This window comes from Macrotis lagotis, chromosome 7 (genome assembly GCF_037893015.1).
Source record: "Macrotis lagotis isolate mMagLag1 chromosome 7, bilby.v1.9.chrom.fasta, whole genome shotgun sequence".
Lineage (NCBI taxonomy): Eukaryota > Metazoa > Chordata > Mammalia > Peramelemorphia > Peramelidae > Macrotis > Macrotis lagotis.
This window is the reverse complement of record NC_133664.1, coordinates 66,917,975-66,935,894: the sequence shown is the minus strand read 5'-3', so window position 1 is coordinate 66,935,894 and position 17,920 is coordinate 66,917,975. Positions and strand designations below refer to the sequence as shown.

General features: G+C 42.6%; 1 protein-coding gene across 1 annotated transcript in view; it reads left to right on the top strand.

The window, feature by feature from the left end:
• Positions 1-1,571: 1,571 nt before the first annotated feature.
• The window catches only part of MKX (mohawk homeobox), a 102,218-nt gene continuing 85,869 nt past the window's right edge, over positions 1,572-17,920 (top strand). Inside the window, exons 1-2 of the mRNA XM_074193048.1 lie at positions 1,572-1,762; positions 4,278-4,437. Coding sequence (XP_074049149.1) covers positions 1,572-1,762; positions 4,278-4,437 — 351 coding nt within the window. The remainder of the gene's footprint in view (positions 1,763-4,277; positions 4,438-17,920) is intronic.

The following is a 17,920-nucleotide window of genomic DNA, read 5'->3' as shown; positions in this document are numbered from 1 at the left end:
ATGTGTCTGTCTCTGGGTGTATGATGCGTGCCTGTGTCTATAGTCGTAGCTCTGTGTGTGTGTGTGTGTGTGTGTGCGTGCGTGTGCGTGTGGGTCTGTGTGTGTGTGTGTCTATAGGTGCAGGTCTCTGGGTATCCGTGAGTGTTTCTGTCTCTGGGTGTATGATGCGTGCCTGTGTCTATAGTCGTAGCTCTGTGTGTGTGTGTGTGTGTGTGTGTGTGTGTGTGTGTGTCTATAGGTGCAGGTCTCTGGGTATCCATGAGTGTTTCTGTCTCTGGGTGTATGATGCGTGTCTGTCGTAGGTCTAGGTATGTGGGTACCTGTCCCTGTGGGTCTGTGTGTGTGTGACATGTGTAGGACTCGGTGTGTGTCTGTCTTTGGGTGTATGATGCGTGGCTGTGTCTATAGTTGTAGGTCTGTGTATGTGTGTACCTGTCCCTGTGGGTCTGTGTGTGTGTGTGACACGTGTAGGACTCGGTGTGTGTCTGTCTCAGGGTGTATGATGTGTGCCTGTGTCTATGCATGTCGGTCTTTGTGTATGTGTGTGCCTGTCCCTTTGGGTCTGTCTGGGTCTCTGTGTGAATGTGCGTGGCTCAGTGTGTGTCTGTGACATGTGTCGGGCTGTGTGTGTGCCCGCCGGGTGGGGGGTGTTGGAAGCGGGGGCTGACGGCCCAGCGGAGGAGCCTGGAGAGCTCGGGCCCCAGGGCGCCGGGGCTGGCAGGCTTCTGCGGCCTGCGGCCCTGCAGGGATGCGGAGGGCACCGTGCCCCCAGCCTGCCCGCCTCTGCTCTGCGGCCCCGGCCGCTCGCTCTCCATCCTGCAGCTGCAGCCCCCGGTGCTGCCCGCCTGCTCCCGGAGCCCGGTGTGGGGTTTGTGCGTAAAAAACATCCGGCAGTAGAACGCGGTTACAAATCTCCCGCTCCTGATTGGCCGCCGGATTCTTTAGGTTATCGATCCCCGCGATCCTCCCCCCCCCCCCCCCCCCCCCCCAGCCTCCACTTTGAACTTCCTTGGGAACGTCCGGACCAGACGGGGGGGGGGGGGCGAAGCAGCCACTCCTGCCCCTCCCGCCTTTCGAGGCTCCCCTCCCCCCCGTCTTCCGCAGTGTGTTTCCTCGGAATGAAAGCACAGGCGAGGACGGCTCCTTCCCGGGGCTGAAGCCGTACTGGGGAGGCCGAGGGAGGCGGCAGGGGCCTCAGGCGGACTGCCGGGCCAGAGGAGGCTCGAGTCGAGTCGCCCTAGAGGCCCAGTGTGCCCCCAACGGGGACTTCTCAGCGGGGGGCTGCTCTGACCAGGCCGGTTCCCCGCCCCCCGGCCCAGGTGCGATGCTCTCCATTCATAAGGTTCTCCCGTCTCCCTCCGCCCCTCCCCTCCGCCCCTCCCCTCCCCCCCAGCCAGCTCTCTGGGCCAAACTCGCCTCGAAATCCCTCGCAGCCCCGGGGACTCGGCGGGCTGTGAGCCGCTTCCAGTAACCCGATGCGCCTTCTCCTCCGCAGACCCGCGTCCTCTGGCCTTCCGAGCGGCGCGTCTCGGAGTCGCTGCGGCCGCGGAGCGCCGGCCCCGGCTCGGACCATGAACACCATCGTCTTCAACAAGCTCAGCGGCCAAGTGCTCTTCGAGGACGGCGGCGCCAAGGACCGGGAGCGGGCCGCCCGGCCCTACGCCGGGGTCCTGGATGGCGCCCACCACCACCGCCCGGAGGGGGGCATCGCCGACAGCCCGTCCATCAAAGACAACCTCAGTCTCAGACACCGGAGGACGGGGTAGGTGCCCTTCTACGGCTCCCAGCCTTGCGGGGGGGGGGGGGGGGGCTGCGCTGGCTGCTGCCTGCCTGCCGCCTGTCTGTCCGTCTGTCTCTGTGCCTGTGCCTGTGCCTGTGCCTGTGCCTGTGTGTGTGTGTGAGAGAGAGAGAGAGAGTGCAAAAGCTCGGAAGCTTGTTTCTGCCTGTCCGGGATGTGGACTAGCTCCTGGCTTCGCGTTTGGTATGTGAAGGTTTTGCACCGCCTGCTGCCCCGGACCCTCCGCTCCGAACCTGGTCCACGCTCTGCCCTGCGCCTCCCGTCCTCCTGCGTGGGCCTGATGTGGGCATCCGCACGGCCTCAGCCCCGCATTCCCCCTTCCCAGCTCCGCTGCGGCTGAGCATCCTCGAAGCCAGCCTGCCCTCGCTCAGCGGCCGAGCCGGGAGGAAGCCTCTTTGGGGGCTTTGGCTGGACTCCCGGGGTATCTCTTGCTAATGATTTTTTTTTTGAAAAGAAGAGTTGGTTGTTGTTTTAAAGTTTCAATTGCGGCTTTTTCCTCTCCTCTTCCCTCCCTTTCAAATTTCTCTCTCTCTCTCTGTCTCTCTCTCTCTCTCTGTCTCTCTCTCTCTCTCTCTCTCTCTCTCTCTCTCTCTCTGTCTCTCTCTCTCTCTCTCTGTCTCTCTCTCTCTCTCTCTCTCTCTCTCTCTGTCTCTCTGTCTCTGTCTCTCTCTCTCTCTCTCTCTCTCTCTGTCTCTCTGTCTTTCTCTCTCTCTCTCTCTCTCTCTCTCTCTCTCTCTCTCTCTCTCTCTCTCTCTCTCTCTCTCTCTCTCTCTCTCTCTCTCTCCCCAGCCCCTTCTGTCTCTCTCTCTCTCTGTCTCTCTGTCTGTCTGTCTCTCTCTCTCTGTCTGTCTCTCTCTCTCTCTCTCCCCAGCCCCTTCTGTCTCTCTGTCTCTCTGTCTCTTTGTCTCTCTGTCTCTCTGTCTCTCTGTCTTTCTGTCTCTCTCTGTCTCTCTCTCTGTCTCTCTCTCTCTCTCTCTCTCTCTCTCCCCAGCCCCTTCTGTCTCTCTGTCTCTCTCTGTCTCTCTATCTCTCTGTCTGTCTGTCTCTTTGTCTCTCTGTCTCTCTGTCTCTGTCTCTGTCTCTGTCTCTCTGTCTCTCTGTCTCTCTCTCTCTCTCTCCCTCCCTGCCTCCCTCTCTCCCCAGCCCCTTCTGTCTCTCTGTCTCTCTCTGTCTCTCTATCTCTCTGTCTGTCTGTCTCTTTGTCTCTCTGTCTCTGTCTCTGTCTCTGTCTCTGTCTCTCTGTCTCTCTGTCTCTCTCTCTCTCTCTCCCTCCCTGCCTCCCTCTCTCCCCAGCCCCTTCTATCTCTCTGTCTCGGTCTCTCCCTGTCAGTCCCTGTCTCTCTCCCCGTTTCTGTCTGTCTGTCTGTGTCTGTCCCTCTCCCTCCCCCCTCCTCTCTGTGTCTCCCCCGCTTCCTGGCCTGCCCCCCGCCAGCTCAGGAGGCCCGCACAGGGGGCTCCCCGAAGCGCCTCCTTTCCCGCGGCGGCCCCGGCAGGACAGGGCGCAGGGCGCCCCGGGACGGACAGGCGCGCGGCGGCGGGGGAGGGGAGGCCGGAGGACCCCAGGGCCCGCGCCCCCTCCGCGGGCCCCGGGCCCCGCTCCCGCGCCCCGCGGGCCCGAGCCGACTGCGCCGGGGGAGGTTTCGGCCGAAGCCTCGGAAGCCGCGGGACCCTCGGGGGCGCGGGGCCGGCGGCTCGGGGCGGCGCGCGGGCGCCCCCTGCCGGGGCCGCGCAGCCGCGCAGCCGTCCAGCTCCTGCCCCCCCGGGGGTCCCGTCCTCTGCCCGGGGCTCCCCGAGGCTGCAGAGTCTCCTCCTGCCGCCGCCCAAGCCGGGGCTCCGCTGAACCCCTGGAGAGTCAAAGCGCGCGCGACAAACCTCTACCGGCCGGGGGGGTCCGGAGAGGGACCGGCCCAGCCGGGGCCAGTGCAGGCCCCCCGCACCCCTCCAGCCGCACGCACGCGCGCACACCGCACACACCGCACACAACCTCCGCTCCTAGGGACCCCCTAGCACCCTTGCATAGAACCCCCCCCGCCCCAATCACAGCAGCCCTGCCCCCCGCACCGCACGGATCTCTCTCTGCCCCCTGCCTCCTGCTCCCTGCCCCCGGCCCCCCTGCCCCCGGTCTCCCTGCCCCCTGCCCCCTGCCCCTGCCCCCGGCCCCCCGGCCCCCTGCCCCCTGCCCCTGCCCCTTGCGCGTTGTTTCCACTTCTCTCCCCAGCCTCCTCTGTGGGCCACTGTTGCCAGCCCGTCTTTGCAAGGTTAAACCAGTCCCCGGAGGCCAGTCAGAGGAAGGCGCACTTGAGAAAGGGCTTGCTCCCGGGAGGGCCGGGCAGCACCTTGGGGTGAAGCCCCAGGAAGGGCAGGAGGGGTGGGCCATAGCCCCCTTTGGGAGAGAGGGGGCAGGGTCTCCGGACAGGGGAAGGGCACTTAACAGGATCTCTACTCCTTGACCAACCCTGGCTCTTCTCCGGTTTCCCAGGGCTCGGCAGAACGGAGGAAAGGTGAGGCACAAGCGGCAGGCCCTCCAGGACATGGCGAGGCCCCTCAAACAGTGGCTCTACAAGCATCGTGACAACCCCTACCCCACCAAGACCGAGAAAATCCTCTTGGCCCTAGGCTCCCAGATGACCTTGGTGCAGGTAAACCAGGGCTTACCCTTAGGCCCATGATTTTCTATTGCCTCCTGCCTCTGCCAGGAGATGAGTCAGCCTGGTTTAAGAGGAAGCTCCTTAGATTTGGAACCCCAAGACCTGAGTTCAAATCCTATCCTTAATTACTGTGTGACTTGGTCAAGTCTCTACTTCTATGCCTCAATTTCCTCCCCTATAAAAAAGAAAAGGTTGGTCTTTAAGGAACTTTTGGTCCTGGAATCCTAGGGCAATTTCAGCTATTTCATCTAAATGAAAAACCAGCTTTTAAAAGTAAGGGTGCTAGGGCAGCAAAGTGGCAAAATGGATACAGCACTGACGCTAGAGTCGGGAGGACCTGAATTCAAAAATAGGTCTCAGACACTTCACAGGTACTATACTGCCTTGCCAAAAAAAAAAAAAAAAAAGAAACAAGTAAGTACTCAAAGCAGCTGCCTTGGGCTTCTTTCTTAAAAAGGAACTATAGTGGACTATAGCAAGAAGAAAAAAGCTCCATACTGATCCTAAAAAGAGGTGGGATTAGAAAAGGAAAAGATGGTATATATATATATATATATATATATATATATATATATATATATATATATATATATTACATTAAAAAATGTAAAGAAGCTGGGAGAGACCTCAGAGACATCTTGTCCAATTTCCTCATTTAACTGATGAGTAAATTCAGGGTTTGAGTTGTGAGTTGTCCAGGGGTCACCCAGTAACAGAAGCACCTTTTGAACCCAGGTCCCAGAGTCCGTGTTCTCTCCGTTGTACCACACTGCATCTTTTCACTAGTTGTGTCTCGCTCTATCCCTGCATGAAGAAGACCGTGAATCTATTCTCAATTATAAATCGAAAGTTTGGGTTTCTCAGGTATCCCTTGGAAGATTGATTTATGAAAATATAACTTAGAGATTGTACAAACTCCCCATTGGGAGTACAGCAAAGAACACTGGATAAGGAGAGAATAAAGAAAACTGAGTTCTTATCCCTTTAAGCATTCTGCAAAACTTGGGCAAACACTCCTTTCCTCTTTGGGTCAGTTTCCTTGTTTATAAAATTGAGAAAATACTACCTATCCCATGGACCTCACAGGGTCATTTGAAAGGAGATAAAGCACGTGAAAGTATGAAACAATTGTTTGTGTATCAGTGGTTTTTGGTTGTTATTGTTTTTTGGGGAGGAGGATGGAGAAGAGGGATTTTGGGGCTTGTGGTTTAATAGTACTCCCTCCTGAGAGACCTATGGAGAGTATTTCACATATATACATAGGCATGGAAAAAGCATGAGGAGAAGTTGTGATCTTTATAGAGATATATGATAAACAAGGATTTAGATTATGTGGTCCTGTATCATATATTGAAATAACACCATGCAGAAGAATTCCAGACTTTAGAACCTTTCAGTGAAGGATGTTGTAATACAGTAGAAAAATTTCTGAACAATCACTCCCCAACAAGTTGGGCACAAAAATCAAAGTAGGTTTTTGTATGTGTTGTGGGGAGGAGTTAGGGTACAGGAGAGCTGTTAGCCTTAAGTTTCCTATGAGAATCTATTTTGGTTTGAAGAAGGATTCTGTTAACATTTCTTTCATATGCTTGAATGATCTTGTCATATCCAGAAAGTGATGGAACTTTCTTTCCTAATGAAGAGGATACCATGAGTTTTGTTAAAAAGTATTCTAAATTAAAAGAGAGAGAAGGTAATAGAAAAGCCATGTAACATATCTCTGAAATGGAACAATTTTGCATCCTTGAATACTAGGCAAATCCCTAAAGCATGGGGTTTTTTTTTAGTTTTGTTTTTTGTTTTTTTGTTTTTTGGGGTTTTTTTGCAAGGCAATGGGGTTAAGTGGCTTGCCCAAGGCCACACAGCTAGGTAATTATTAAGTGTCTGAGGCTGGATTTGAACTCAGATACTCCTGACTCCAGGGCCCATGCTCTATCCACTGTGCTACCTAGCCGCCCCTAGCACTGGTTTTTTAATAAAAATGAAATGATTGAAATATCTGAAATAAGTCATCAGGTAAATTAAAAGCAACATTTATAGATATTTTTAGTTAAATATATTAATATTTAAGGATAATCACAAGAACAATCAGATATTTGATGTGAGTCCTGTAATGTCCTCTTTTTTTTCCTTGAGAGTTATGAAACAACATTTAATGAATACAACTGGGCAGAAAACATCACTGGCGGTGTTGTCTTTTAGCAAGAATTTATTTTAGATAGTGTTTTGTATAAGTGTTGAATGAGAACATTAATAAGGGTTCAAATCACAAGATGTATGTATAAATAAATTTAATTAGACTTTTCAGTTTCTTAATAAATTATTTAAATCAGAAAATTCCTCAGTTTCTGCAAACAAATCCAAGTGACCAAATATTAGTGTGACAGGTGCTGTTTATTTTGAGAGTTGCTTTTAGAGATGTCTGGGTGCTAGACAGTGATGGGAACAGTACATTGGTTTATTTTCATTGGTTTAAACCAAACACACAAAAAATACTTTGAATAAAGCCATATTTCAACATTTGGTATATTTTTCAAGTTGTAAACGAAGAAAACTTATGTTTTTATTTAGCCTTAAAAAAAACTCAACAGTGACTAAAGCTACAATTTGTTATTAGCAAGTATATTTGAGTTTGGTTGGCCGAGTCAAATATTTTGATTGGAACTAGAATCAAAGCATTTGTCATTTTAATCAGGAGTAAAAATAATTTGACACACATATGTGGTGGTTCACATTCACATAACTAGCATTTTTGAGGGTAAATGTCATGATAGCTAATTTATAGGAAAAATCCTTTCCATTCAAGATGTTCATTTTTCTTTCTCTTACATGTAAGCCCCAATGAATCAAAATTGGCACCCAAATGGAGAAGGCCACAGAATGCCTCACATGGATTTCTAAATGAAGCAGAAATCATGATTTATGGCAATAAATAATACCTGTTTCATAATATACAAATTATGTGTTTAATATAGTCGGTTTCAGGGACTTTGAAGTGGGAAAAATAGAAGTTTAGCTAGAATAACTGATGGGCTAAACCAAACTGACATCATTTGGGTGCAGCTCTTCTAATACAGGCTCCTTGGACATCTGCACAAGGAAAATACATAATGCAGAGTCTGGGCAACCAAAGCAGATCTTGAATGGAGAAAGGGAGATCCATTACTTAAGTTCTTTGTCCAGCAGGGAAAAATGAAGCCGACAGAGTTTAATTCTTTTAAATGAGAGAACTTAGATTGTTGGGGTGAGTCAATGTGTAGCAATCCTCCTTTCTCAAAAATCTTAAAGAACTTCTTCCAAACAAGTAATAACCGATAGTCATTTTACTCCTAAAAGTTGTTTTCCAAAGTGTTTATGCTATGGTCTGAGCAAATCTGACTCACTATATCCCCATTTTAAAAACAGTCTGAATCAGGGCTTGCAAATGGGGTATTTCAGTGATGTTATCATTGTCAGTAACATGTGAAGACTTTGTGGATAGCATAAAGGGCCAAATGTAAATGGTTTTTATTATCTTTCTAATCTGTGGAAGTATGCAGATTCTCATATATATGTATATATGATACATACACATGCATAATATATATATACAATGTATGTGTATATGTAATATATAGAGTATATGTGTGTGCATATGTGTGTAAGCCCCAATGAATCAAAATTGGCACCCAAATGGAGAAGGCCACAGAATGCCTCACATGGATTTCTAAATGAAGCAGAAATCATGATTTATGGCAATAAATAATACCTGTTTCATAATATACAAATTATGTGTTTAATATAGTCGGTTTCAGGGACTTTGAAGTGGGAAAAATAGAAGTTTAGCTAGAATAACTGATGGGCTAAACCAAACTGACATCATTTGGGTGCAGCTCTTCTAATACAGGCTCCTTGGACATCTGCACAAGGAAAATACATAATGCAGAGTCTGGGCAACCAAAGCAGATCTTGAATGGAGAAAGGGAGATCCATTACTTAAGTTCTTTGTCCAGCAGGGAAAAATGAAGCCGACAGAGTTTAATTCTTTTAAATGAGAGAACTTAGATTGTTGGGGTGAGTCAATGTGTAGCAATCCTCCTTTCTCAAAAATCTTAAAGAACTTCTTCCAAACAAGTAATAACCGATAGTCATTTTACTCCTAAAAGTTGTTTTCCAAAGTGTTTATGCTATGGTCTGAGCAAATCTGACTCACTATATCCCCATTTTAAAAACAGTCTGAATCAGGGCTTGCAAATGGGGTATTTCAGTGATGTTATCATTGTCAGTAACATGTGAAGACTTTGTGGATAGCATAAAGGGCCAAATGTAAATGGTTTTTATTATCTTTCTAATCTGTGGAAGTATGCAGATTCTCATATATATGTATATATGATACATACACATGCATAATATATATATACAATGTATGTGTATATGTAATATATAGAGTATATGTGTGTGCATATGTGTGTGGTTTTGTATATATATACATATATGTATGTATATATGTAGAGAGAGAGAGAGAGAGAGAGGTTTCTTATCTCCATGCCTTCCATTCTCTTGTCATTATATATCATGATAAATGATATAAGTAAACTGTGAAGTCACCTGTTCATTCTTTTGCTTAATTGTTAATATGCCTCATTTCACTGAATATTCATCACAATCCTGGAAGATAGTTTCTATTATTATCTTTATTTCATTCTGATAGTGATTTTTTGGATACTTTGAGTTTTTGTGAAGTTTTTTTTTTTGGTAGTCTGAACCTGGGATATTATTATGTAAAACAGGTGCCAAGCTTGCTACTAAGGGTGCATGTGGTCCACAGTATAGTCAAGTTTAGCCCAGTTCAGATTTAAGTGTAATTGGGAAATATTTAACAAAGTAAATTAAAATACAATAAAACATAGGTAATATTACATCTAAAATCTGTCAATATGTAGTCAACAGCAATCCTTACTTAGGTCCCGTTTCTACTTGAGTTTGACACTACTTGTTTAAAGAACTCCTCAACATAGAAGTTTCCTCGACCAAAACAGACCAAGAATGGTTGTATAGCTAAAGGATTACTAAATTGTCTGGGCTCCCTCTGAGATGTTTAGTGATTTACCCAGGGTCCCACCACAGGTATATGTCAGAGGTTGTATTTGAACTTAGACAATTAACTCTGAAATCAGGGATTCTACCCATAATGCCAACCTGCCCCTCTCTCTGATAAGAGTAGGATAATAAATCAAAACCTATACTCTCCCAACAAAACAAAAACAGACCAAACATCTCAATTAACTTATGTTTCTCCATTTTATCGCTCCCATTAGAATCAACAGACTGACCTAACTGGTCACATGTTTGTTATACTTTCATTTGCATTATTAGTCCAGAATCTTTTTATTTCTTACTTTTGTGATTTAGGTTAGATTTAAGCATTCGTGTGTATATGTCTGTGTTCTGGGTATAAAAAAGAACAGCAAAACAATTTACTTTCTAAAAGAAAATAATAATAGCCATTTTATGGAGTAAATTGATTTGCCTTCACATGATTAAGATCATGACTGTATGTGACTGAGATTTTCAAAATATACAAGTTTACATAAGGATAGCTCTTATCTTTCTTCTTAACAATTCTTAGTTCTTCTTGATCAGTAATGTGCAAAAATTTGGGTTTGAAGCAATCTTTTTGAGAGAAATGGAAGTGAAGATAGCCTAAGGATCATAATATTTTTTTGAGTGTATCTTTGGTGGGGTGGAGCAGCTAGGTGACATAATAATTAGAGCACCAGCCCTTGGAATCAGGAGGACCTGAGTTCAAATCCAACCTCAGACACTTAATAATTACCTAGCTATGTGACTTTGGGCAAGTCACTTAACCCCATTGCCTTGCAGAAATAAAAAGGAAAAAAAAAGAATCTCTCTTTGGACAGGAATTAAATTACTCTAATGTTAAGGGAGATAGTGTGTGAAGCCTACTTATTGAGATTCCTTATTTTTTTTCTAATGCCCCTCAAAGTTTAGTGCTTATAGAGTCCAAAATTATATTTCAAAAAGCTGAGATACTAAAATTCGTTTCTTTTTGTTAGAAATATGAGTTTTTCATCAGAGTTAAAAAAATAGTGAGAATGAATTCAGAAAAGTAAATTCTCCTACCATGTCAATGAACTAAGGACTTATTTATATCCCTTCTTGTTAAAGGGAACTGATTTGATTCAAGTTTTACCCTTGCATTCTGATCCATTTTAGTTTCTTTTCTATGCCTTCCATTTTGTTAATGCAGTTAACATTCTCTGTCTCTGTGTATGTGTGTATTTGTGTGTCTATCTCTGTCTCTGTCTCTCTCTGTGTCTCTCTCTGTGTCTCTGTCTCTCTCTGTCTCTGCCTCTCTGTCTTTCTGTCTCTCTGTCTGTCTGTCTCTCTCTCCCTGCTTCCACTGATCTATTTGCAAAGTCGACATTTTATGGGTTGGTAACTGGTAAAACATTTAACTAAAGCTCAAATCAATCTATTTGCATTACTCTACACATAAATTTAGAGTTATCTGCCATTGTATGGAGGTCAGGTGATAAATATTTCAACTGAATAATCTGCAGTAAGTTTGTTAGTTTTAGTGTATTATAAGATGGACAACTTCCAAGCTAACTCTTTAGGTTTACTGTGATGATTACTGTGTCAATATGATGAATGCAAAGAAGCACCATTAGAGTAGCCTGAAAATTACCTACTTTTCTCTGCCAACTAAAGTCTGGGGCTTCTAAGCTGTCACTATAAAATACAGGGTTTTGTAAACTATGAGTTTGACTTGAAAATGCCAATTCAAAGACCACTAGACTCATTCTGGAGCCCTGTTCCATGTAAAAAAAGACTTTATGGAAAATCATAATGACACACTGAAAGAGTTTCCATACTAAGTTCTAGATAAAAAGTTTGATTAAACTGGTGAGGTTTGCTTTTTTCAGTAGAAATTCTATACATGAAAGTTTTGTTTCTCTATCTTAGTTAGTTACCTCTTGGACAACTGTTTGTATATTGAATTAAACACCTGGGATGAATCCAGGTCTTGGTGATGATAAAAGACTGATTTAGTTGACATTAAGAGCATATTAACAGATTGAACTTCAATCAATCTTGTGAAATCAGTTTGCTGCAGGTTGTAACCCAACCATGGCTGGAACTCAGTCCATATCCTCCAATCAGTTTATCACTGACAGCCCGACAACATTCTGAGGGCCTTCCTCTAGATCTCTGGACATTATTTGAAAATGCGGGCTTTGCTTCATTCTCTTACCCTTCATTTTCTATGTCAACTGGCTTACCCTCTTTCCTACATATGTTTCTCTGATGATATCTTTTCCTCACTTCTCCTATGCAATTCCTCATTTATAATATATGGAATCCTGCATATCTCCAACATCAGTTTCTCCATTTGCCCTTTGGGTAATCTACAGTCAGAGTCATACATCTTTTTTATGTATTATAGACTGCATCTATATGTAGATTGTTTCTATGGATATATTTATAAATATCCAGGTGCATGTCTATAGATGTATATGTAGGGATATATGTATATTACTAGGCATATATATATATATACTATATATATTATATAGACACATGGGCATGTATAGGTTCATGTATCTGTGTATATGTATATATCTAAAGACATAGGCATATGTAGATATTTATCTATAGACATATAGGCATGTGTATGTATGTATATATATATGTGTGTGAAGAATATATATATATATGATATACACATAGGCATAGGTAGGTAAAAATATATTGAAATATCTATACACATGGGTATATATGTGTCTACATACATACATGTGTATGTTTCCTTTTTGTTTAGACACGCACAAAATTACACACACCTACATAGGTAGCTATTATTTGGGGAGAGAATTCTATCTACTCTTTTCCATTTCATTGTCTATTTGTAATGACTTTCCAAAGAAAGTATAAGGATTCGTGTTGTAGAGGCATGAGGCTCTAGTGTAATCTAAAGAATTTTGGTCTTTCTCATTTTTTATTTCTGAAATAAATTTTCTGACTTAGTTTGCCAGTTTTTCTTGTACCCACCTTTGCCTCAAAAACACCAAGTATCAAAGTATATGTCAGTTTTGTTTGAAATGTTTTTAAGTTCTTAAGAGAATTGCTCTATGTCCTGCTGTTCTGCCACAGATATTAAAGTTAAAATGTAATTGGTTTCTTGGTGATATTTTTGCAAATACTGATCCTGAACACAAAGCAAGATGATCAGACTTCCTGTGAAATGTTGTTTTTTATTACCTTTGGAGGCATAAGATTAGCCCCACCAATTTCTTTAAAATGTGATGTCCAGAACTGAACATAATAGTCAAAGGACAAAAATACAGTGGAAGTATTACTTTCCTTATTCTGGACACAATAAACCTGTAAATTTATTCTCAGATTGTATTAGCTTTTTGGTTGCCATATCACTTTTGACTCACACTTAACCTTCACCAAAAATTGTGTGTGTGTGTGTGTGTGTGTGTGTGTGTGTGTGTGTGTAAGCATGTGTGTATGGATCATAGTTAAGACAAAACTTCCCCACCATCCTCAACTGGTGCAATTTATTATTTTTAATAAAACTGCAGCACTTTCCATCGATTCCAGGAATAGTGTCTTGTGTGTTTGTTGAGTTGAATTCAATTTAACTTTTATTAGATTCTGCCTACATTTTGAGGCTGTTCAGATCTTTGGAGAATCTCAATTTTATTATTTGGTGTATAGTTATCTTTGCCAATTTCATGTCACTTGAAAATTTGATAAATATGCCATATTTTTCTCTCAGTTCATCGAGAGAAATGTTAAATCCATCATAATTTAGGAGAGAATCTCAAAGCACCCTTACTAGAACCCTTCCTCCAGGTTAACATCAATCCTCTTAATAAATAATCTTGGATCTTGTTATTCATCTGGTTCTGAATCTGCCTCATTAAACTGAACCACATTTCTCCACATTGTCCATCACAATATTTATAATAGATTGCATTCATATAATATTTTGGGGTATGTGAATAGATTGCTGGGCTTGAAGTCAGGAAGACTCATCTTCCTAAATTCAAATATGGCTTCAGACATTTATTAGCTATGTGTCCCTGTACAAGTCACTTGACCCTTTTTGCCTGAGTCTCCTCATCTCTAAATGAATTGGAGAAAGGAATGGTAAATCTCTCTAGCATCTTCATCAAGGAAAGCCCAAGGCATCAGATAGCTATTGATAAATCAGTAATCAAGATTGTCATGACCAAAATCCTTGGCATTGCCAAATGCTTCAGTGGATGTTATTTGACCAATAAGATAGCACTAAAAAATATTTATGGCTACCTGTTTTACACTTAAAGGACCACTGGATTTTTCCATTGACTTATAACTAAAGACTCTTATATGTTGTTTCCCTCTATGGGAGCTCCTTGAGAGCAAAGTCTGTCTTACTTTCATATGTGTGTGTGTGTGTGTAAATATATATATGAAAGTATTTATCTATGTGTGTATATATGGCCAGTACTTTAGCCTAATACTTTGTACATATTTTTGTAAACATTTGTAAATATTTTTTTCACTAATGAAGACCTAGTCATTCATTCGTTTGTTTGTTCATTCATTCTCGATTCTAAGACCTCTCTATCTGCTATGCCATATTGCTTTTTGGGGGAATGTAAAACAGAAGATAAAAAAGACATATCTGCTGATAAACAAAGAATATTAAATTCCATTATAATAAATTTCAAAATATTGTTAAAATTATTTTATCCTGGAACAATGGAATGGGTTCAGAATTGAACAGGAGAACAACTAGAATATCTATGAGAAATTGTCGTGTATTTTTTAATGACCCTGAGGTACTTTCTGAAACCCGGGTCCATCTTTTTATAATCAATGCTTAAAAATATTTTTAAACAAGGAAGGAAGCAAACATTTATTAATCACTTACCATGTTCCAAACACTGTGCTATTTGGTTTGCAAATATTATCTCAGCTGATCTTCCTGGCTATCCTGGGGAGGAGGTTATTTTGCTATTATTAGCCTCATTTTATTGTTGAGACAGAGATTAAGTGATTTGCCCAAGATCACACAGCTAATAAGTTTCTGAGTTCAGAATTGAGATCAGATCTTCCTGTCTTGAGCCTTTGTCCACTGTGCCACCGAAAACCTATCACTTAGTGATATTGTGTGGTCATGAGCCATGGGGTGCTCCAATCTCTAAAAATTTGAAATTGAGAATGGAGAAGTATATGGTGGGCATAAACAGACTGCAATACATTGTAAATGAGGAATCACACAGGAGTTGTGGTATGTAAGGCATGTTGTCAGAAAAAATTATGAAATACAAAGGTTGATCATGAAGCAAGACCAAAGGACAGTCAAAGAAATCCTATGTGTTCCACTGGTGTCCACACCACCTGAAGGCAACTTGGAGACAGCTTTGAGCATACTGAGTGGACCCTCCCTTTTGTAAATCTATGGGAGACATGACTAGAAGTTATATGGTATGGGTATGAATGGATGATCTGGAGCTGTACTGTTGGAAGGAATAACCACATCAAGTTCTCAGATCCATCAAGAGTATTGGAGAATGTTGCATTGAACATTGAATGACATGGGTGAATTATTACATTTCTTTCCACATATATTTTTGTTGTAATGGAAGTTGTAATAGGGCTCAATTTACAGCATATTAGAACCAGAAGGCTCTGTAGAGCAGAGAAGTCATCTGTTCAGCATACCTGTGGAGATGAGAAAAATATGGCTCAGGGAGATTAATTGGCTGGTAAGTATAGGACTGGGACATGAAGCTGAGTTGCTTGACTCCTAATCCATCATTCTTTCTAATCACAAAGTCATAGAAGCTTGATGTTGGAACATACCTTAGACCATTTTAGTGTAGCCTCTACCTCCTCAACATACCCAGTGATAGATCAGCTGGCTTTCATTAGAATGCCTCTAACAAGAGAAACACAATATTTTGGAGGCAGTCATTCCACGTTTGGATAGTTTAATTGTTAGGAAGATTTGGGGGGTGTTGAGGGGAGGGGAAGAGTTCCTCTTACATTGATCTTAAAGTTGTTTCTATTCACTAAATTTAATTCTCTCCTCTGGGTCAGGCAGAATAGGTCTATACTGTATTGTCTCTTTAACTAAATAGTTATAGACTCACAAGCATAGAAACAAAGATATCTGATATAGCTGTATAATTACATAGTTAACATAGATGTGTATCTATATGTATTATAGACTGCATCTATATGTATATTATGTCCATACATGCATATATGTCCACGTGTAATATGTCTATAGATGTATATGTAGGGATTTATGAAAATATATATAAATATATAAAGAGAGATGAGCATATGTAGATAAATATATATATATATGGAGATATATAGGCATGTATGGGTATACGTTTGTATATGTAGGTATATATATATAGAGAGAGAGAGACATATAGGCATGGGTAGGTTCATATGTCTATGTAGGTGACTATATACATACATATGGATTTCTTTGTGTTTAGACATGCACAAAAATGCGCACACTTACATGGGCAGCAGTTGTTCTGGGAGAAATTTAAGGTATTTGATATTAATTCTGCTTAGTACAAGAACACAGAAGAGTGGAGATTCAAGTGAACTGTAACTGTTGGGAGGGAATTAGTTTGATTGAAAGCAAATAGAAGGGGTGGCTAGGTGGTGCAGCGGATAGAGCACTGACCCTGGAGTCGGGAGTACCTGATTTCAAATCCAGCCTCAGATACTTAATCATTACCTAGCTGTGTGGCCTTGGGCAAGCCACTTAACCCCACTGCCTTGCAAAAAAAAAAAGGAAGAAAAGGAAATAGAAAGTTTTTCAGTCTTTTTGAGAGGTGGAATGGTGGAGTGTGAAATGGATAGATTGTGAATGGCAACAGTGGTAGGGAATAACAGATAGCATAAGACTAATTACTCAAAGATAGTTGAGATGTCTGAGTCCTGAGGAGGTTGAACAGCATTGATAGGTCAGAGAACATTGGAGTCAGAAGGGTTACATCTAGTGCAACTGTCTGATTTTCCAAAGAAATTAACTAAGGCCCAGAGATACTGTGTCACTTGGTCAGGGCTACCCAAATAATGCTGGAAGAGTGGTCACTAAATGTTCTTTTTCTGACTACCAGGTCATGTTCAGAAGGCAACTGGAAGCCAGTGTAGGATTTGGAGTGCTGACTGATATGCCTGAAGTAGATGAATTTTGAAGTAGGGAGAGAGGTAATAAGCATTTCAGGCCCTGGTGCTAAGTGTTTTCAAAGAATGTGTTAATATTATCTTCATTTTACAGTTGAATACAGGTGTGCAGAGGTTAGCTGTACAGGTTAAATGTGTACAGAGGTTAAGTGGTTTGCTCAGCCAGGGTCACATAACTGTTAAATATCTGAGGGTGGATTTTAACTTTGGTCTTCCTGAGTCCATGCCCAGTGCCTCTTCACTGTGACATTAACTGCCTTGAAAGTGGTATTTGAGACTGAAAAAGAAAATGATTAGAAGGCAGTTATTGGTTAGTGATTTTTTTTCTTTAGTTTTATCTGAATCTGTATCACCCCATATGGGTGCAGATACAGTAGTGGTTTGCCAGTTCCTTCTCCAGTTCATTTAACAGATGAGGAAACTGAGGCAGAAAGGGTTAAATGACTTGCTGAGGGTCACATAGCTAGGAAGTGTCTGAGTCAGATTTGAACTCAGGCAGATGAATCTTCCTGACTCTAGGCCTGGCACTATATCCATTGCACCTCCCAGTTACCCTTGGAAGGCATTCAAAACTATTCAAAACCCATTCAAAACTAGCTAGAACCTTATAGGGGAAGAAAAGAGGAAAAAAAGAAGCACCTTCTGTGTCATACATCATGCTAAATATTGACTCATTTGATCCTAAGCAGTTTTGATATTGGAACTAAAAGAAGGGAAGTTGTTCTAGGAATTGTAAGGGAGGAAAAAGCAGCCCCTGAGCTGTGTCCTTTGATTGGTGAAGGATGGAGAAGAGTAAGAAATATGGAAAGTGATGATGTCCTCATCCAGAAAGGTGGGAAGAATGGTTGTAGTAATAGTAGGAGTAATTGTTCAGCAGGGACCATATTCCAGCAAAAGGTAAGTTCTTTCTTGTTGCATTGAGCAAAGCATGAGAGACATTATTAGCCTCTCACACAGCAGTTTAGAAGGACAGATTAAGATGTGAAGAATAAGGGTAACTGGGGATGCAGTGGATAGAGCACCAGCCCTAGACTTAGGAAGATTTGAGTTCAAATATGACCTCAGACACTTACTAGTTGTGTGACTCTGGGCCAGTCACTTAACCTTGATTGCCTCCAATTGAGGAGAAAAAAGATGTGGATGGTAAAAATTGAACATTTAACTACTCTGGACTCCCCCTCTTTCTCCAAAAAGTAATACTTTCTAACTATTTGGCACAGAGAGCCAGCCATGATAGCTCATTTCTTTCTAA